Genomic DNA, 20,977 nt, shown 5'->3' with positions numbered 1-20,977 from the left:
GACGTCATGTCGTCTAGCGCGTAAAGAGGGGATTATATTATATTTGGCGTGGGGGTATCAATAAATTTTTATTTACGTTGTGATTATAATAAAATAAATTTATATATGTATGTTGAGCGGCCAAAAAGGATGGTTTTTTTTTTTCTTTTTGTAATTACGTGTAACTATAGTTGAGAAAAGAAGGGACCTTTAACTTTTAGTGGGGGTTTTTTTCCGAACCCATTCCGAGCGGCCGTCAATGTTACCTCCCTTTGAGCCACGATTTTGTCTCTATCCTAGCTTAAATCGAGTGACCTCCCCTTTAAAACCTTGGCTTTGCATACTTTCCTTGTTCTTGTTTAACTTTCACGGCATGGAGTCTCCGTGACACCCCCTCCCCTCTCTCTCTCCCTCTACGTTCTCATCTCCTCCCATACTCCCCCTTACTCCACCCCCCCTCAATTTTTTTTACCTTGTCTTGTGACTGGGCCATGTTCTAACATTCAGTCATCACACAACTGACGAACCTTTTTTTTTTCCTCTGTCATTTTGTCAGTCGCTTGTTTTGACTCTAACCTTTCGACCGAGAGAGAAAAAAAAAATACTTTTAGTAAAAAAATTTTAATGTAGTCTAAACGTTTTGTATTTATTCAAATAAAATCACCACCATTTGACGTGATCTATATCTAAAAATATGCGATGGAATATGGTTAATTATAACTACTTTAACGCGAAAGTGAAGAAAAAAAAATGTGTTTTCTGTTTCGGCGAGGTATCTTTACAGTTTTGACGGAGTAAAAATCGACTTTTCGGGATAAACAAATGATAGAGATTACCCATACCACGGTAATCGGAATTTGTATTTTTCACATGGATATTCGATACTATTAATAATGATGTGAGTATATTTATCCGATATTTATTTTTAGTTGTATGTAATTAAAACTAGAATAAGTTAAGTGTATATATTATTTCTTTGTTGTTAAAATAAAAAATAAAAAAGATTTGATTCAAAATAGGGGCAGAGAGTGTATGTAGTGAATCATCGGTTAAGTACCTGTTCTAAAAATAGAACCGATGACCCAATTATTGTTTTCTTTATAGGCGGAATCTATATTGCAAGGAACGGGGTAATTAAGAGTTTTTTTTTTCTTTTAATAATCGATCAGAATCAAGAACTGTTTTCATAAGGTGCGGCTTGTAATGGAGCGGTATTTAGCCTGGCGACGACGTCAATTAACGGTCACAATTTTCTTTTTTTCCCACCACCCGGCCTCCTCGGTCCCCCCTACCCCCCCACCCCCCCCCCCCCTTATATACATACACCTGAAAGTTTGTATAGTTGGCACTTGCCGCGTGACGTCATAGGTCAGATTTTAACAAGGTGTTTGTATGGGTTTAGGCACCTTCCATACATTGTGTCATTCTCGTGTTATTATAGAGAACTATATATTTCTGCTCATGTTTTTTTTTAACCTTTCAAGCATACGTTAACATAAGAAATAAATAATAATGCCTATTAAAAAAAAAGTTTTTTTATGTAATAATGCACTAAAAAGTAGAAAATAAATTATACACTACTATTTAAATTACTATAAAGAAAAGTGTGGACCACTTTAGTATCTCTTGGGTACCTTTACACATATTAAGGAAGAGACCCACGCTTTTCTTTATAGTAATTTAAATAGTAGTGTCTAATTTATTTTCTACTTTTTAGTGAATTATTATGTTTTTTTAATTCCCTTTTTTATAGCAATCACATACAACTATAATATAGAACTCTAACCTTAACCAATTAGATCTTTACCATGTATTTAATTTCTGGTTACTAGTTATCAAAATTAACCTTATACCGGTAATAGAAAAATATGTATACACCCCCCCCCCACCCTCCACCTTAAGCCCCCACCCCACCGTTACACGCATTATCATGTAAACAGCGTGGCGTAGTCGGCGCGAGTAAGCATTAGAATGTATTCACTTACATTGGCGCGTATCTCTTGTTTGATACGGGTAATCTTTGGTGCACTTCAAACTTTCAGGCGCCGATGAAAGGGCGACAATTACGTTACCCTCACGATAGAATCGCCTCCCCTAGATAAACTCCGCCATTGGGGTCAAACTTAAAGATACACATGGTTACGATAGAAGTGACCTCGACTGTTGTATCACGTGCATACAAAATGTATAAAAAAATTACACGTGTAAAGATGAATTTTAAAACTAAACAAAATTTACAAGCATACATTTTTGAATGGTAATATTGTGAATTGGAACACAAACTCAAAATATACTCAAATATTTTTAAAATATAAAACTTAACAAAAGCGCGCTTACTTTTTCCATTTTCCTTAGTGAAAAACAAGTTTTATTTAGATAATTTTGTTTTCTTTTTATTTCTTGTGTTTTATTATTGTACAAAATGTGATGAAAACTATGTAAAGTAACTATGTTTCTGACTATTCTACTATGTATATATGTTACCACAGACAATGGCTTACATAAAAAATGTTTGATGTTAAATGTTTTAGTTGAAAATAAAAGTATTAAAAAAAAAATTTAGATAATAGTTAAAATATCCCATACTGTTTATTAAAGTTATATATTTTTTTAAAATGAATAGCTAATTAAATAAAGCGTGTTTACATCTAACAAGGTACTGTTCCATGTTTAGTAATAATGGTTTAATTTTTTAATGATTTTTTTAAAGCAGATGATAAGTATTGAAAAGCGCAAAACCAAAACACATAAGTAAGCTTACAAATCTCTTACATATAAAACAATGATTTGCTACTTTTTTTTTCATTTTAAGTCACCCGAATCAACCAACTAACCATAGGTGCCCCGCATTCAAATAATAGCCTTACTTGTAGGTTAACAGTAGGGTACCATCAACGTATGTTTTTTTCCCTTCATAATCTTCTCTTCGACTACCAGTACTAGTATCCATTGTTGTAATTGTTTTCGGATTTTTCTCGATAAAAAATAAAAATAAAAATGAAGCATCCTTTACTTTGTCATTACAATCTCGTTACCATGACAACCTGGTGGACAACAAAAAAAAAGAAAGAGAGTATCAAGTACCGATTACTTGCAACCGTCGAAGATCGAGCTATGCAATTTAATGATTCATATAATTACTGGCTAATAAAAAACTTATACTCGACTTAAGCCTAAAATAGACTCCCCCCCCCCCCCACCCAACACCCCTCCCCAAAACACACACACAATCTCATTGTGAACTAAATTTAGCCTCACCATTCTAAAATAGAATCAGACACCCCCCTCTCCACTCTAATATGAACTTACACCCCAACCCCCCAACAGATAATGATTTTAGTAGCGTTTTATTGTAGTGTCTCCTAATTTAACTGCATCGCCATCCCCCTTGGGCTAAAAATAGATTTGAGCGTGCGTAGATTTCTTGACGACATGCGGGGACCCACGCGACTTGTCCGGGTGAGTACATTATGCATTCTGTTTTAAAAGAGTGGGGGAGGCTGGGGGACAGCTCCGCCCTCCTTCCTCCACCCCCACCCCTGCGGTGTTTATTAATAGAATTGATTAGAGTAGATATATCAAGGTAGCTTGCGTCTTTGTATTGAGGTTCTACTCTTGATAATCGTGCTACAAATGTAGCTACAAATTGGTGTTACTAATGTAGTTAGCTACAGTCGCGTTACTAATGTAGCTAGCTATATTCTTGTTATAAGGTTAGATAAAGTCGTGTTTCAAATGTAGTTTGTCTTGTAGATAAATATTTCTTGTAATGTTGAAAAATAGGAATTACTTTTCCGGCTTCATATTAAACTTGAAAAGCTGGTTCCAAGTGGTTCCAAATTTTGTTGCCAGAAAGCATATTTTTCAACACAAATTGAATATTTTAGAACATTTTAATTTGTGTAATAAGTACAAAATTACTTCCGGTCTCATTAACGCTAGAAATAGTAAATAAATAATTAATTGGTGTTACTAATGTAGTTAGCTACAGTCGCGTTACTAATGTAGCTAGCTACATTCTTGTTATAAGGTTAGGTAAAGTCGTGTTTCAAATGTAGTTTGCTACAATGTTGGTAGCTACAATTGTATTTCAAACAAAGCTAGCTACAGTCGTGTTACAAATAGAGTTAGATAAAGTCGTGTTTCAAATGTAGTTTGCTACACTAGTTCTACCAATGTTGGTAGCTACATTTGTGTTACAAATACATTTCGATAAAGTCGTGTTTCAAATGTAGTTTGCTACAATCGTGCTACTAATGTAGCTTCCTACATAGTTGAATTGGTGGATTCCAAATTGGAAGCACTGTACCTCTTTTGTAATTGAGTTCTAGAGTTCCTTCTTATCTGTATGGAGTTTGCCTTTTTTTTCTTTTAAATTTTACACTTCAAATATACTATTTATTTAAACTATCATCACATTTCCCTACCCAGTACATATAGGGCAGATGAAGAAGAGTTCATCTGTTTCAGCTAACTCAGCATACAAGGGGATAGTGTGGTCAGAATTATGCCTTAGTTTCCCTAACATGAGTCAGGTACCCCTCAGAGCTGAGTGGACTCAGTGACGTCATACAGACTCGAGTTCGAGATTCGAACTCGAAAGTTTCGGACTAGCAGTCCTTATCTCCACCCCACGATCACATTGTTTCTAAACTAACTCTACAACATTTGATTCTATAATATTTTTTATCTATTTAAAAAAAATACTAAAAATGGTTTGAATTTTTTATTTCTATTTTTATCAATACGCTGAGACAATTATATTTATCATCGGGAAAAACTGCGTTTCTAAATATAGCAATTTGTTCTATCGAATGTCAAGCACATAAGGTCGAAATGATTACCACAAATTGTTTCCATTCCTGGTAGCCGTTCGGCAGGGATCGTTCAAAGTGGCTGGAGATAATCATGCGGAGTAACTCTGAATTGTCTATGGAGAAAGTTATCGTTCCTGGTTGCTTCTTTTCTTTTATCCCAACCTTACAAATCACCAATTAGCTTTTTTTTTTTTTTTAAAAAAAAAACTCTAATTAAGCCAAGTATAGTTTATAAATAGAATATTTTATCCTTTTATAACGGCCTGATTTAAAAGGACGAGTAGGTTATTTTTTATCGTGTGTGGATGTGTGTTGAATAGTGTGTAGGTGTAGATGAATGACTCATCGTTGTTTAGGGTCAATTAATATAACAACATGAAAACGAAGTCGAAGTTTAGTTTAGTTATTAAAAAAAGTAACAGTTTCAAAACTAAAAGGGGAAACAAAAGAAGGGGCAGCTAACTCAAGTACCTTAATCATGTATTGTAACCAAAGTAGCGGGCCTTGTATCTCAATGAGCGAAGTGTGAATGCCCACACGAGCTGAACTAAGGCTAGTCACTCTCGTCCTATTTATAAGGAAAGACAACTCTTACTGACGAATTGAGTTAACATTCTTGATAGTACAACTGAACTAAAAACGATTTTTTTTTTCACGAGAGCTGAAGGGTTTTACATTACTAACCTACGTTTGGTTTAAAATAACCAAGATATTATCATAAAATAGTTATCAAATTAATTCATTAATAAATATTCCATCCCCATACGCCATACACTTATTTATAAGTTATATATTTAAAAATAAAATGTTTTAATTACATTTGTTTAAGTATTCATAATATTTGTAATCTAAGCTGTTAAGTCTATACAGAAAAAAAAAACAGACTGCAATAAATTTTAATTAAAATCTCCAGGTAATTAGATAGGCGTAAATGGTAGTACGAGCCTTTAATCACCCAATGTTTTAACAAAAGCTTAAAGCTTCGTGCCCGTGTGGCGTGGTATCAGGGGCGGAACTACAGTGCCGCCAGACCCCGCAATGCGGGGGGGGGGCCCACGCCATTTAGGGGCCCAGAGCTGACCATAATAATTTTTTTTATAGTTAAACAAAAGTAAATTTTCTTTCATTTTTGACTTGATGGTTGTTTTGTAAAAAATTACCGTAGCTGCGGTTGGATTATCTTTATTCTATAGACACCACCCCACGCTCTTGTTTCTTCTTTTTCCCTTTGTTTTTAAACAACTTTGAAAGCCGAGTCTTTCTCCTACAATTAAACTTATCAAAGATAAACAAATGTTCAAACCACTTCCATGACTTATTTCCCTTTTTAAAAAAATAGTCAAATAGGGGTGATCATAAGCTCCTTTTAATAGATTTGTACTAAACAAATTAAAAAGCAATTACTTCTCTTAATTATTATTTTTTATAAGTAATTACTAAAGAATAATATTGTATAACAGAGAAATGTATTAAAATGTATTAAATCAATAATATTTTAAACATTAATAATATAACTACAAGAAAAAAACATAAAAATAAACATAACACGAGACACCATTACTTATACAAAGCTTTCATATTTTATATTATTTTGACCGACAGAATGATTAAAGGGCTTTTATCAAAAATTAATTAATACTTATTTTCACAAAACACGCTAATGCGCTTTCACACATGACATGATGTTGAAATTTTTTTTTATTGATGTTTTTCAAATCCTGAAGAGGACAGCAATGAGTATCCTATGTTCGTATTATGTGATTGCATATATATATATATATATATATATATATATATATATATATATATATATATATATATATATATATATATATATATATATATATATATATATATATATATATATATATATATATATATATATATATGGGGCCTAAAAAATTTGTTTGCGGGGTGGCCCTTTTTTTCTAGTTCCGCCACTGCGTGGTATATCTACTGTAGTGATCAGCGTATGGTGGAGGGAGGGGGGGGGGGGGGGTAAAAATTAGAGAATTATATCTATGATAGTGTAGTGTTCAGCGTATGTTTGGGGAGGGGGCGGGAGTAAAATTAGAGAATTATATATATGGTAGTGTAGTGTTCAGCGTATGTTTGGGGAGGGGGCGGGAGTAAAATTAGAGAATTATATATATGGTAGTGTAGTGTTCAGCGTATGTTTAGGGAGGGGGGGAGGGCTGTAAAATTAGACAAGAATTGTGCTATTATGACTTAAAAATGAATAAAAGAATGTAACCCAAGGCGTAAAACACGATTTGTATTGTCGTGGCGGCGATTTGATCGCTGGCGACCTCAGGCAACAAATTGTGTGTCTATACGTGTATGTATCTGTATGTGTATGTCTGTACGTGTATGTATCTGTATGTGTATGTCTGTACGTGTTTATGTACGTGTTTATGGATAGGCCTATGTATTTGTATGTGTATCATCTACGTGTTTATGGATAGGTGTATGTATTTGTATGTGTATCATCGTACGTGTTTGTATGTTTATGTGTATGTGTATGTTTGTATACGTGTATATATCTGTATGTATGTACATGTGTACATCTGTGTATCTGCATTTATATTTGTGTACTTGTGTGTATATGTATGCATATTTGTGTACGTATTTGCATATTCACGTATATTTGCATGCATATGTGTGTACGTGCTTATGTGTACGTGTATGTATTTGTATGTATATGAGTGGAATTGTTTGTGTATGTTTTTACGTCCTTGTTTGTATACGTGTATATATCTGTATGTAGGTCTTACATGTATGCACGGGTATTCCATGTATTGAAACAAGCGCCACCTGATGTTGTCTTTCACAGGCTGGAAACCTCCTCTAGTGCCGGGAACTTGCAGAAGTTGTCCAGACGACTGGTGCTAAGGGACAGGAAGGAACCGATCTCACCTTCAAGGAACCGCTCCATCAGTCTCGATTGGTGAGTTGTTGTTTTTTTTTCTCAGGTGTGTTTTGTTTCGGTAGTTAGTTTTCTAGTTGTTTTTTGTTTTTTTTTATTCTCAAGAGTGTTTTGTTTCAGTTGTTAGTATTCTGATGTCGTATTTTTTTATACAGTAGTCTTGACTGGTACGATTTATTTTTACTTTTTTTCGTTGACTAATTTTTACGTTATAGTTTCGACTTCTGCATTATATTTTCTGCTTGTTGTTTTGTTTTTTTTACTTGTTTTTGATGCCGTATTTTGACAATATAATTTTCGTTGGATAACGTTTTTGTGTAAACAGTTTTATATATTGTTTGTTTAACTTTAATATTTATTTATTTATTTCTAGAAAATGTCGTTTTAACTCTAGTTCTATAACTATAAATTTATTTATTGGAAAATAAAGTTTTTATGTAGTGAACTTTTCCCCACCCACGCTTCTTCCCCCACCCCGTACACACACCATAGTTACGTATATATATATATATATATATATATATATATATATATATATATATATATATATATATATATATATATATATATATATATATATATATATATATACACACTGTGTGTCAAATGGCCTCGTTTAAGAATAAATTTATTGATGATTCATCAAGCTAACATAAAATTGCCATTATATTTTTTTTACAATTTATATGTCAAAGATCATATGCTAAAAAAAATCATAAAAAAAAAAACAAGAGAACAATGTATCATTTGTCGTACGAAACTTCCACCCCCCCCCCCCCCACCTCCTCCCCCTTTAAAGCCCGCACCCCATTTTGTAGAGTTGTAAAGTGGCCTTGTTTAATTGTCTGACAATGCAACAGGCTGATGTAAGATCCCCATCAATTGGTGGTTTGTCGAAGCCCACGCGCTCTAACCCGATTGGCGGAGCAGGTGTTGAATGAAACACGTGAGCGGTTTCCTACTCATTCAAACACGCGTGTCACGCATGCGCAGACCCTTGAGCGTAATTAAATAGACCAAGGTCTTTTCGTTACTGTGACACTACTTGGTTTACTGAAGATATACTCAGAGGAGTAGCGAGGGGGGCGGGGGGTACATATGTCCCCTGGCGCCGACATTAGGGGGCGCCGAAATGGGTTGGAAAAACAAATTGAAAGTTTGAGGGGTGGGTGCAAATTGAAAATTGAAAGTTGTCCCCGAGGGGGCGCCAAATTGAAAGTTTGTCCCCGTGCGCCGGGAAGGGTCACTACGCCTCTGGATATACTTCTAGTCCAAAAATCAAACTTAAACACCCTAAATCAGCTAAACTCAACACGATTTGCTTTTCATTGGCAAAGGTAAAACCCATCTCAATTAAAAATGTAGTAAAATCTAGCGCCCCAAAATCGGTGTTTCTTTACACTTTTTTTTAAAGTGATTTCGAAAGCCTTTCTAGGTATTTGATATTTGAAGAGGTGTTATTTGTTTAAAATGAAATCCTGTGGACTTTGGGAAAGAAAGGCAATTTTAAAATCGAAGTGAAATCGGATTTGTAGCTTTTCAAATATCGACGTGAAAATTACATGGGCTGGTAGATTGTGAAATACAATAAAGTGTGGGTCCGTGGAAGGTGTGAGGGATTGGTGTGTGTGTGTGTGGTGGGAGTTAGTGGGGGGAGAGTAGAAGGCGGTGGGGTGTGGGGAGTATAGTGGGGGAAATGGGGTAGAGGGAGTATATGGTGGGGGTAGGGTGAGTATAGGGTAGGGGGTGGGGTTTAAGGGATAGAGGGAGTATTGGGTTGGAGGTAAAGAAGAGAGGGGTAGAGGGGGTAGGGGGAGTATAGGGTGGGGGTAAAAGGCGAGTATAGAGTGAGGGTAGGGGGAGTAAGGGTTGGGGGTAAGGGTTCGAGGGAGTATTAGGGGGAAAGGTTAGAGTGTTGGAGTAGAGAGTATAGAATGGGGGTAGGGGAAGTATAGGGTGGGGGGGTTGAAGGGGAGAGGGGTGGAGGGGTGGAGGGAGTATAGTGTGGGGGGTAGAGGTGGTAAAAGGAGGGGGTGTTTGGGGGCTAGGCAGTGTGGGGTTAAAAGAAGTGGACGATGGTAAACGAGAAGACTGGGTAACTGTGAGTTTGAAACGGGAGTAGAATAAATATGTAGAGATGAGTGGGGGGGGGTGGTAATTGTGATGGTTGGTCTTCAAGAGTTAATAAATATACGAGTCGTGGAAAGTAAAGGAATTGGTGTGGGGTGTATATCCGGGGTTTCTGGATAAGAATACGTAATTATACATTTTATACAATTCCAACTTTAATTGTGTGAATATAATAATATATAAAAAAAGACATTCTTACCGTTTCAACAACAAGCGGACGTAGAGATTAGTGATTTAATTCGAGGGTGTATTCTAGAGTGCATCGGTGCTTTTAAAAACAGCGATTTGCATCTATTTGCAGCTCACCTGAATATGGTTAGACGTTTCCAGTACCGCGAAGGTCGTGCCAAATCCAACATTAAATGTGTTTTTTGTATCGCCCATCTTTGTAGCAATTAACTCCTCGATAGAAGAGTACATCTCGATACTGATTCTGTATATATAGGTAAATTTATAAGTGCAGGACTGCACTGAACCTATATCTAATAAGAATAGTACATCGTTGTATTTATCCTATATATGATATTAATAGTGCATTACTGTACTGACCTTATATATGTAAATATATCTCGACGTCTACTGAAGAAAATACCGAATTTTTGTTTTGCCAAGTAGTTATTCAAAATGCATAAGCTTTTAAAAATAAAAGTTTTTATCTCATTTATATACTTTCAAACTAAAAATAATTGTATACTTCTCTTTATCCAAAATATGATTCTTATTCATATGCTTCCAGTAAATTCAAAGTATGATTCAAATGCATATTATCCTTCCAACTAGCCAAAAAATTTGGTTCTTATACTTATACTTTCAACGACCCAAAACAAGTATCTAAAGTACATGCTTTCATATGATCAAAAACATATACCTAATACACACACTTTCATACAAACGAAACACAATTAACGACCATACATTTCGTTACAGCGCGCGCATGCTGTACTCGCACCGGCATAACCGTATCGCGTTCCCCCATCTCTTCAGCTAATTGCATTTTGTTGAGGTCAAATTCTGGACAATGCACGTCTACTGCATCTGCTTGCCTTGACTTGACTAGACCCGTATTTCATCTACTGTACGGCGACCTGCCCCCCCCCTCTCCCCACACATACACACACCTTGCACAGATGCTACCATCTGGTGTGAAATATTGTTTCACAATAGCGAGCCGGCCTTAGATTTTTATGAAACGTGTTATTAATAACCTGGAGTGGGAGTCGATGCACGTGACTTTAATCCGGTGTCGTTTGATGTTTAGTGGTGGACGTACTTCAGACTCACTTATAGAAAGTGTTCGGCGTGGGGGTGACTTCTGTTTTAAAGTTGGAGTTTTTAATGGTCAGAAGGCAAGTTTGTTTAGCTCTTAATTAAAATAAATTAATTACAATTAATATATTCTTTTGGACCCGCGCGTGTGAGATAGTACATTGTTTTGCTAATTTATTTTTGGGAACGGACAACAAAATTTTCAAATTAGATGTTTTACTTGTGTATTGCCAAATTTTGCTGATAGTGCGAAACATATTTTCTCGGATAGTTCTATTCTATTGGATTTTTTTTTTTTGGCAAAATGTTATTTTTTAATCCAAATAATACTTTACTGTTTTTGTAAGTATAGTTACATATTTTCAAGTTCTGATTAAAGATGTTTGATAATTAATGTTGCTTTTTTTTTTTAATTTCTTGTTCCGGCGAATGATTTTAGACATGATTTTTTTATTAGGATCAAATGGGCACTAATTAATTCGAACCACTTATTTTTGTTTTTTAAACACGTTATTGGTTTGTTTGTATTTTTAGAAATATATTTGAAAAAGTTCTTATATTGCTATTGCCCTATTACTTTATTATATTGTAAGCGTAGAAATAATCCAAAACGCTAAGTATTTTTTACAATTAGTCGATCTATTCTTGCATTTGCTGTTACTGTACCGCCCCCGCCCCCCTCACCCCACCCCCAATTGTTAGCTAAAAGGTGACGTCACAGTTAGCCAATAGCCTTTCCCCTGAACCTAAAAGATGACGTCACAGTTAGCCAATAGCCTTGCCACTGTACCTAAAATATGACGTCACAGTTAGCCAATAGCCTTGCCACTGTACCTAAAAGATGACGCCACAGTTAGCCAATAGCCTTGCCACTGTACCTAAAAGTTGACGCCACTATTAGCCAATAGCCTTGCCACTGTACCTAAAAGATGACGCCACAGTTAGCCAATAGCCTTGCCACTGTACATAAAAGATGACGCCACAGTTAGCCAATAGCCTTTCCCCTGAACCTAAAAGATGACGCCACAGTTAGCCAAAAGAGTGCTTGCCGTCCACCTTGGTTTAGCTTTGACCAGGATCTAAGACATGCCGGTGTTTGAACTAGATCTAGCCCCACGCGGATGTTTGCTTTAGGCTCTGTCCTCCACGCGAGCTATCCTAGGTCTCGTGCGATCTTTTTTTTTTGCGATTTTTTTTTCTGCGAATTTTTTTCTTCAAACGATTGTTGTCAATACAAATAAACACCCCTTAAAAAATTCAGAATTCAACACATTTTCACTTAAAATAAACATATGCAATATTATTTTATCAAATCATATATACATATATATATATATATATATATATATATATATATATATATATATATATATATATATATATATATATATATATATATATATATATATATATATATATATATATATATAATATCACTAGAAAAAATGCCCCTTACAACAATACCATTTGAAACAATGCCCGTCATAACAATGTCCCGCATGTTATAACAATCTTATAATAATCCATCTTTTTAACAAAGCCCCTTAAACAATACTCTTTGAAACAAATACCACTTAAAACGACACCACACTAACACCCTGTCTCAAAAAGTCACTTCCAAAAACATACCACCTTCACATGTTTCCTACCCAGATACCCCCCCCCCCCCACCCCCATTACACCTCTAACCCCTGTTTATCCTCTATATTCCAGGGGCGATGCCAGGTCGGTTAAACTATTCTCTTCGTCGTCCGAGGAAAGTTCCATGGACGTGATGACGGGTCTCTCGGCCTCCCCCAGTGCACCCGCCTACCTCAGCAACAAGGACAGCAGCGACTTCGGCTACAGTCCTAAGATAATGAAGGACATTCGACTCCTATCAAGTGAGTCATTATTTTTTTTTAAGTCTTTTTTTGTTGAGTCATTGCGTATGGAAAACTGTAATTATTAAAACGTTTTTTTTTTTTTTTTTTTTTTTTTACAAAATTAATGCACTGTTCCCAATTAGAATTACGAATTAACTTTAAGCGTAATGGAGATTAGGTGTGGTGTGTTATGAGTTACTCTTTGTATAACGTGGTTATTGTATTGGGGTGTTTTATGATTTGTTTAGACTCGCAGAAGAAGAAAAGTATGAGCATTGATGTGCCGGATGGTCAAGCTAGCAGACGGCGGTCTGACAAGAGAGCACTTTGTGATATCACAGGTACGTCTGGCCTGTCTTGTGTGGGTGTGTCTTAGAAGTGTCTTGTGTCTGTCATCTATACTTATCTTGTTTGTGTTTTATGATTATTGTGTGTGTGCCTTATAAATGTCTTATTCGTGTCTTGCGTATGTCTTGTATGTGTCTTGTATGTATTTTGAATGTGTCTTAGCTGTGCTTTTTAAATGTCTTGTGTCTGTCATCTATGTGTCTTGTATACGTCTAGTTTGTACCTTGTATGTGTGGTTCCATGATTCTTGTATGTGCTCTATAATTGTCTTGTTCATGTCTTGTATGTATCGTACATGGGTCTCAAAACATGTATATCATCTTAAGATGTGTTTCTTGCATTAGAACGTATATTTTATATGTAAATTATATGTTAGATTTTGTATGTTGCCAACATAAAATGTGATGTCTTAATTCATGTGTAACGTCTTGATGTGTGTCTGTTGTGTGTACATCACATGTGTTACTTTAAGTACTGCTATTCCTTTGCCTGTCTTCTATACACTTTTAAGCTCCGCGTAAGCCAATGTTTACTTTAATTTATGTCAGTTTTCTGATCAGCCTTTGTGCGTTGTCTTCAACCTTGAACAAAGTCAAAACAATCCTCTGATTTTCTAAATTTTTGTATATACAATACTCACCCTAAACACCATCGAACAAAACAACAACAGCTAATTACCTCTCCAACACGGCTATGATTCATCAGTGAACACTTAAGTGTTAATTTTAACATAAACGACAGGTAGCCTGTCTGTATCTACCTAGCCTGTAGCCTGAATAATTAGTGAGCTGTTATATATTTTGTTTTATAATCCAGCTCTCTTTGATGCTGTGGAACAGCAGGACATTGACCTCGCCAAATTTATTCTGGAGACTAACGCTGTAGACATTAATAGGTAATTCATTAGCATTGATTATATGGCCTATATATATATATATATATATATATATATATATATATATATATATATATATATATAGGTTTTGGTATATGTGTGCGTAATGTAAAATAGGTAAATTCCAAATGTATTCGTTTTTAAACTAAATTGTTGTTCTTTGAAGAATAAAATTTGTTTTGATTTTTTCCTCCAGTCTGAATGGCGAGAACCTCAGTGTCCTTGACATTGCCGTCATGACCAACAACATTCCCATGGCGAAGATCCTGCTGTCGCGAGGTGCCAAAGAGAGCCCAATGTGTGAGTACATTTTCCACTGTCTGCTTACTATGTGCTCACTGTCTGATCACTGTGTACCAACGTGTAGTCAACATGAGCTTGTTAGTTGTTGTTGATGTGGGGAGATTGGTAGTAGCTGCATGGATAGAAGAGCTGATTGTCTGTTAGGAAGCTGAACACTTGTGGAGAAGAGCTGCTTGCTAAAATGTGAATTAGAGCCACAACAGTTAGAAGAGCTATAGAACAAGAGTTACCGACAGTCCTAGATTAGAGAATAGTTATTTGCCTGCACTGAAAAATAGTCCCAGAGTATTTGAAGAGCTATTTGTCTAGAGTGAATCATAGCCCCTAAATTGGAACAGCTATAGGCCTAGAGTTAATTATCGTCATAGAGTTACAAAAGTTGTATGCGTAAACTGAAATATAGCCCCAAAAGTAGAAGAATAAGATCTATATGCCTAATTTAATTACAACCCCAGTTGGAAGAACTATATGTCTACTTAATGTTACTGACTAAGTTACTGTAGACATCTATAAACGTGAAAGATTACTTGTCACCCCCAGTTCAGAGAGGCGACTGCCGACTACAGAAGCTAGAGATGCTGGTAACAGAGGCTGAGAAAAGAGTGATAGATCTCACTGCTATCGTGTTGACTGGCTCCTCTGGGAACGCCAATATCTCCCCAGCCCAGCTCCGTGTAAGTAGTTTTTTTTTTGTCGTATCAGTCCATCATCTCACCTTTTCCCATTCGTGCCTAAGACGGGACAGATGAAGTAGAGTTCATCTGTTTCGGGGACCTGGGATAGTGTGGTCAGCATTTTGCCCAGCCGCTTTTGTTTCCCTAACTTGAGTTAGGTACCCATCAGAACTGGGTACTTCAGGGACGTTCAACTGACTTGAACCCGGATTCCAACACTAGCCTTTCGGTTAGCCGCGTATCTCTCTACCGTTAGGCCACGTCGTCCCTTATCAATTAAAAGTGCATTTTTTTTAAAAATGTAATTTTGTGTTGCTCTAAAAAAAAAGTCAGCATTGCATCTCCCCCCCCCCCCCCAGCCAGCAAAATAAATCTTGATTATTGTTTTTTTTTTAAATCTGATACGGCCATTGTTCTTTCAATTAGATTTTTAAACTTAAAAAATAATTATGATAGTACGTTCAGGTTACATAGAGCGGTTAGTGTAATTACCGAACTGCTCGTTTACTTTATCGCTACAGGAGGTACTTTTTAAAAAAAATACAAAAGAAAAATGCATCAAACTATTTCCCATGAATATCGAATTCCCTAACATACAAGTCATCCACACAAAAAAAACAATTTCATAAACAGTCAGATCTCTGGAAAGTCAAATTTTATGACTATCCATTCTCCGAACAGTCTAATTTCCGAACATTTAAAACCTGTGTCCGAATAGTTTGCCAGTGAACGAACTCAACACACTTTTTGTTTTGTTTTCTCGTTCCTGCTTTGTTTACATTCATTCTTCCCTGCGACAGATATCTTTGCTGTTGCTTCACAATGCCTTGAATGAACCACGGCCACAAAATTAGGAAGAGTTATAGGCCTTGAGTTAATTATAGTCCCTGAGTTAGAAGAGCTATATTCTTGAGGTGTTTAATAACCCTAGCCGGAAGAACTGTAGACCTAATTTAAAGCTACTGGTAGAGTTCATGCTGTGTAGTTTTTTAACTAAGAGACTTGAATTCAAATTCTTTCATAATTTCTTTCAAATTTATACTCATTTTTTAGTTACGATTACTTTTGTAATCGAAAAAAAAAATAAACTGTTGCAATCTTGAAGTAGGTTATTTTTATTTCTGCCGATTCAACTAGCTCTTAAAGTCTTAAAATATATATGTATATATATAAACTGCAAATTCAGCAGAAATGTTTCATACCACGTGACCTGGAGCAGCCGGCGAGTGACGCCCTCAATTGAAATAATTGTTGTTAAATCGGTTCAATAATTTGGCAGGGAAAAAAATATCTTTCAAAGTGCGAGTTTTTCACACGGCAAGTGATGTAATTCCCAATCAATAACCTGCACGTTGTTCATTGCTGTGTTGGTGCTGGTATTTTGTTAGGGTGTATTAGTTATAGTCGTTTTAAACTTCAGATACAACTTTTAATAGTTACAGCTTCCGTGGTGGGAAATATGGAAGGGTGTGGGGGGGGGGGTGTAGATTTTTTTTTTTTGCGTATATCATTTTCTAAACATTGTTGAGTGGTTCGAATAACTCTAGAATTGTGTTCACATCAGCTACGTAACCCAATCATGACTCACAACGTTAATGCAGATGTTTTTTTTTTTTTGTTAGTTTAACCACAAGCTTTTAAACAGGTTTAATATATCCGTAATTAGTAGGGTTAAAGTAACCCTTTGTTTAACATAATTAACGTAACCCATGTTTAGCGGAATGAACTCTTTTTTTAAATAGGTAAATCAGCTTACATTCTAAGGTTAACATAACCCATTTGACACTGTTCAAGTTAATTACCCTTGTTGAACAAGAGTTAACATGAAACGTATTTAACAGCAGTAATTAACCTGCATGTATCAGGGTTAAACCTAACCCACCTTAAACAACAGACACCATGGGTGGGTTCCGGGAGGGGTAGGGAGAAAAAAATCACCCCCCCCCCCCCCATCCCTCACATTATTGTGTGTTTTTATTTTACGCGATGCCAGCCCATTTACGTCACACTCGCCTGCACGTGTGAGGTAATTTTAGTGTAGAAAGGTGAGGGCTGTCTGGGAGGTGGAGGTGTGTGTGTGTGGGGGGGGGGAGGGATCTAGAAGCACGCGCGACGACAAACACGAAACTTGACCCACCCCCCCCCCCCCCTTCAGTCCCTCCCCTTCCCGCTATCCCTCCAACGTTCGTCTCTTTGTAAAAAAAAACCAAAGTGCTTGTTTCCCATTGCTCTCCCTTGCGATTCTGTTTTCTTTAAACTAGAGGTTCTCATATCTTAAATATAATTCATATCGGGCCTTCTTATAATTCTCACGATATTTATTTCAATAAAATGAAATTATTCTTTTTTTTTTTTTAGAAAATAGTGAACATATTCTAATAACGAAAAATTGATGGCTTACACGAAACAAAATTTTAAAAGAACCTCGTTCATTATGAGAATGGGCCTTGGGTTAAAAAATTTAGAACCGCTGCTCGGTGTTACACCACTCTTGGTCAATTGAACCACTGACCAAAAAGAAGATGCACCTTGTTAAAACAACACACCTTCTGTGTGCCTAGCGTACATGCTTGAGTGCACAGGCAATAGCTAGCAGTGTTTCAAGTATTTTATACTCGGCCTACGTGTTTATCTAAGGGATGGGGGGCCGGAGGGGGCTGTTCTAATAATCCTCCATCTATCTATAATCTAGAATGCGATCTTCAAAAGATGGTAAATATTATTAATAGGGGAAGATGGTGACCCGGTGTTAACGCACAAGACTGCCCTGGCCGGTGTAAACCAAACATTGTTACCCCCGTGCAGTTACGCTAGGTAAACTGCCAGGTAGTCCATTTATAATCGTGGGGCACGTTCGTTTGATGCATTTTTTTCATCTAAAGAAAATTGGGATTAATCTTTCGTTAGCACAATGCGGATTTGTTTCTGCGGTGAATAAAAAAAAGGACAATATTCTTATTTAGTTTAAGTGCATGGTAAAGAAAGACTGCATTGTTATGTTTATTTATAGGTATGTAATAACTTTAAACAACTTCATACGATCACACATTTTAAACAACCATAACAATATGTTAGTTGTTTTAAAGTTGCGAAAGTGGAACGTTTTTAATTAATGAATATCTTGCAAGACATAATTACGAGGGGGTTCATTATTGTAATTTGAAAATAAAACTTGCACATAAAATAAAATGCAGTGGTAATCTTGTTTTTAAAGAGGTTTAAGTTACAAAAGCAATTTTTTAATAAATATTTTTCGTTTACAAAGCTTCATTAATTATCATTGGCCTTTATAGTTTGCGTAGGTTACTCCTAGTTTTCGGTTATTAACTCTACATTTTACAAATATTGACTTTTTTTAAACTGCTGAGAAGTACCATACACTTGCATGGGGTAAAATGTGAAATGTGACAACATAACGCTTTATTTAATTTCTTATCTAGTTTTGTACGTTTATTTTTAATTGATAAGAACACAACAAGTCGATAGATCTAGATCATGTAACTGAAATTTGTAGAACCATATGTGCAGTTGTTGCTTATGCACTGTTGTTATTTAAAATAACATTCAAATTCATTCAGTAGTGATTTTTGTCATTTCAACTTTCAACACATCACCATAGAAATCATCACAGCAGTTTTTTTTTTCAATTTTTCCTTTTAAAAAATGGATCTAAAATTATTTTTAGATTAAAGAAATGTTTAAATGGGTATAGATTTCTAGATTAGTCTAGAGATAGACTATACTAAATTATGATGTGTAGTTAATAAACGGGAAACCTCTGCCAACTAAAAAAAAAACCTCAACCAAAAGAGTAAAAATCAAAATGTTGCTAAGTAAAGTGAAAAATTCAAGTGAACCCAAAACAAATAACCAAGCATCCAGTCAATGGTTGTTTGATTACCAAAATAATGAAAATATCAAGTTTAGTATTCCAAGTACTTAATGAACTAGTCAGACATTCATTATGCGCATACATTGTTTATTATAATTTTGATGGGCCTATGGCCCTATAGTATATGGCATATCTATATGGTTACTCAACAAATAACCAAGTCATGTTGTTAAGTGTTAGGCTATTTGATTTATGACATGAGATGTTGCCTTTTTATGAATAAATTAGTTTTAGTATTACATTTACATTTTGTTCTATTTATTTTTTAGGAAAATGAAAAACTATTGAGTCACTGGGAATTCAGGCACCGCCTACTGAAGAGAATGAAAGCAGGCTATGATCATGCTAGTGAGTTGGCCATACTTTGAATAGCTTTACATTGAATTGAATTGTATAGGCTGTTATAATACGCCTACTAAATGTAATGAGATATAAGTGAAATATTATTTTAAAATATATATTTAAAAAAAATAACTAAATGTCATTGTTTACATTCCTAACAAATTACCTTTGCAGAGCCTCCAGAACCACCTACCAATGTTAGACTTGAAGTTGCCAGCAACTCTTCCCTATTGGTCACATTTGCAGAGCCACAAAGCCATAATGCAGCCGTCGTTACCAAGTACAAAGGTAAATAAACAATCTAAAACATTTCATAACTATTTAGCTACAGTATTAACATTAGTTTTTGCTGCCAAAATTTAGACAATTTAAAATTGATTTGTGTATAAAATTTCTGTTTATATTAATATCACGAAAGTTGAATCCTTGTTTTTAAAATTTCCAGTAAATATGTAAGTTGAATCATTGTTTTTAAAATTTCCAGTTGAATGGAGCTGTTGGGAAACTTTTACACCTTTGACTGGAGAGGCAATCATTGAAGATTTAGCTCATCTGGAATACGAGATCAAAAACTTAAACAAGGGAAACATGTACTATGTGCGAGTGTGTGCCTGGAATGTTAAAGGTCTTGGCCCGTACTGTCAAAGTGAACCAGCGTGTGCCGCACCATCTTGTGAGTATACACATCTTTGCCTCAGTTCTATTTATAGATCAGTAGTTTAGTATTTGACATTTCGGAAACTCAAGTAAATTATTTGTATGTGTGGATTTATGACAAAATGTGTTTGTACGATGCAGGCTGGCGAGAAGTAGATGGCATCCCATCCAGGCTTGAAGGAAAAGTTGCCTCCCTGTACACCCTTTACCATCAGGTCAAGAAATCCAGACCACCTGAAGCTGCAGAAATGAAAGGTATTTTCCCTTCATTAACAGAACTCTTCTATACTTAAAGTCAACAAAATACTTCACACATTCAGATTAGTATCCAGTAAATTTTCTTGTTAACATCATTTGTAGATTATCTGTATAATTTTCTGTTAATAACAAAGCAAGAAAGTTTTCTTAGCAGTAACGTTAACATTTTTTTTGTTGTTTTAGACATCCTCAATAGGGGAGCTGAGTCACCTATGCAGAAAAAAAGAATCAGCATAAAAAATCTGTTTGTGTCAACACCTAAATTTCAGAAAACTGTTAAAAGGTGCGTACATAATTTCATAATTTTTAAAATTCAAAATTAGTTTATTTAATTAAAAAATGGAAAGTGCAGATTATTTTTCAAATTAAGCAAACATCGTTGTGGTTTACTCTCGTTCCCTGGTGTATTTCTCACCTGACATTGCCAGTGTTGAGCCTGAATTAACTATACATGTTTAAATTTTTACCATACCTGGATTGTAGCCAAATTTATAGGCTTATTTTTTTTTTAAAAGCAACTATTGTAAACCCATCAGCTAAAACTTGTCTATTAATTTTTATCTAACTCTGTCATTTAACTTAATACCATTGAGTTGGTAAAACTTGACACTAGAAAATGGAAAAA

General features: G+C 35.4%; 1 protein-coding gene across 2 annotated transcripts in view; it reads left to right on the top strand.

Moving 5' to 3' along the window:
* Window positions 1–20,977, top strand: part of LOC131956481 (ankyrin repeat and fibronectin type-III domain-containing protein 1) — a 43,853-nt gene that overhangs the window by 15,305 nt on the left and 7,571 nt on the right. For both annotated transcript variants that reach the window (XM_059320944.1, XM_059320943.1), the window contains exons 3-13: window positions 7,630–7,743; window positions 12,832–13,001; window positions 13,232–13,324; window positions 14,148–14,226; window positions 14,423–14,526; window positions 15,070–15,203; window positions 19,365–19,443; window positions 19,612–19,725; window positions 19,922–20,110; window positions 20,236–20,349; window positions 20,536–20,635. In XM_059320944.1, coding sequence (XP_059176927.1) covers window positions 7,630–7,743; window positions 12,832–13,001; window positions 13,232–13,324; window positions 14,148–14,226; window positions 14,423–14,526; window positions 15,070–15,203; window positions 19,365–19,443; window positions 19,612–19,725; window positions 19,922–20,110; window positions 20,236–20,349; window positions 20,536–20,635 — 1,290 coding nt within the window. The remainder of the gene's footprint in view (window positions 1–7,629; window positions 7,744–12,831; window positions 13,002–13,231; window positions 13,325–14,147; window positions 14,227–14,422; window positions 14,527–15,069; window positions 15,204–19,364; window positions 19,444–19,611; window positions 19,726–19,921; window positions 20,111–20,235; window positions 20,350–20,535; window positions 20,636–20,977) is intronic.

Source organism: Physella acuta, unplaced genomic scaffold, assembly GCF_028476545.2.
Source record: "Physella acuta isolate Inbredline_101_S28 unplaced genomic scaffold, ASM2847654v3 ptg001154l, whole genome shotgun sequence".
In the NCBI taxonomy this organism is placed as follows: domain Eukaryota; kingdom Metazoa; phylum Mollusca; class Gastropoda; family Physidae; genus Physella; species Physella acuta.
Note: the sequence above shows the minus strand (reverse complement) of the source record. Positions and strands in the feature narration are given on the sequence as shown.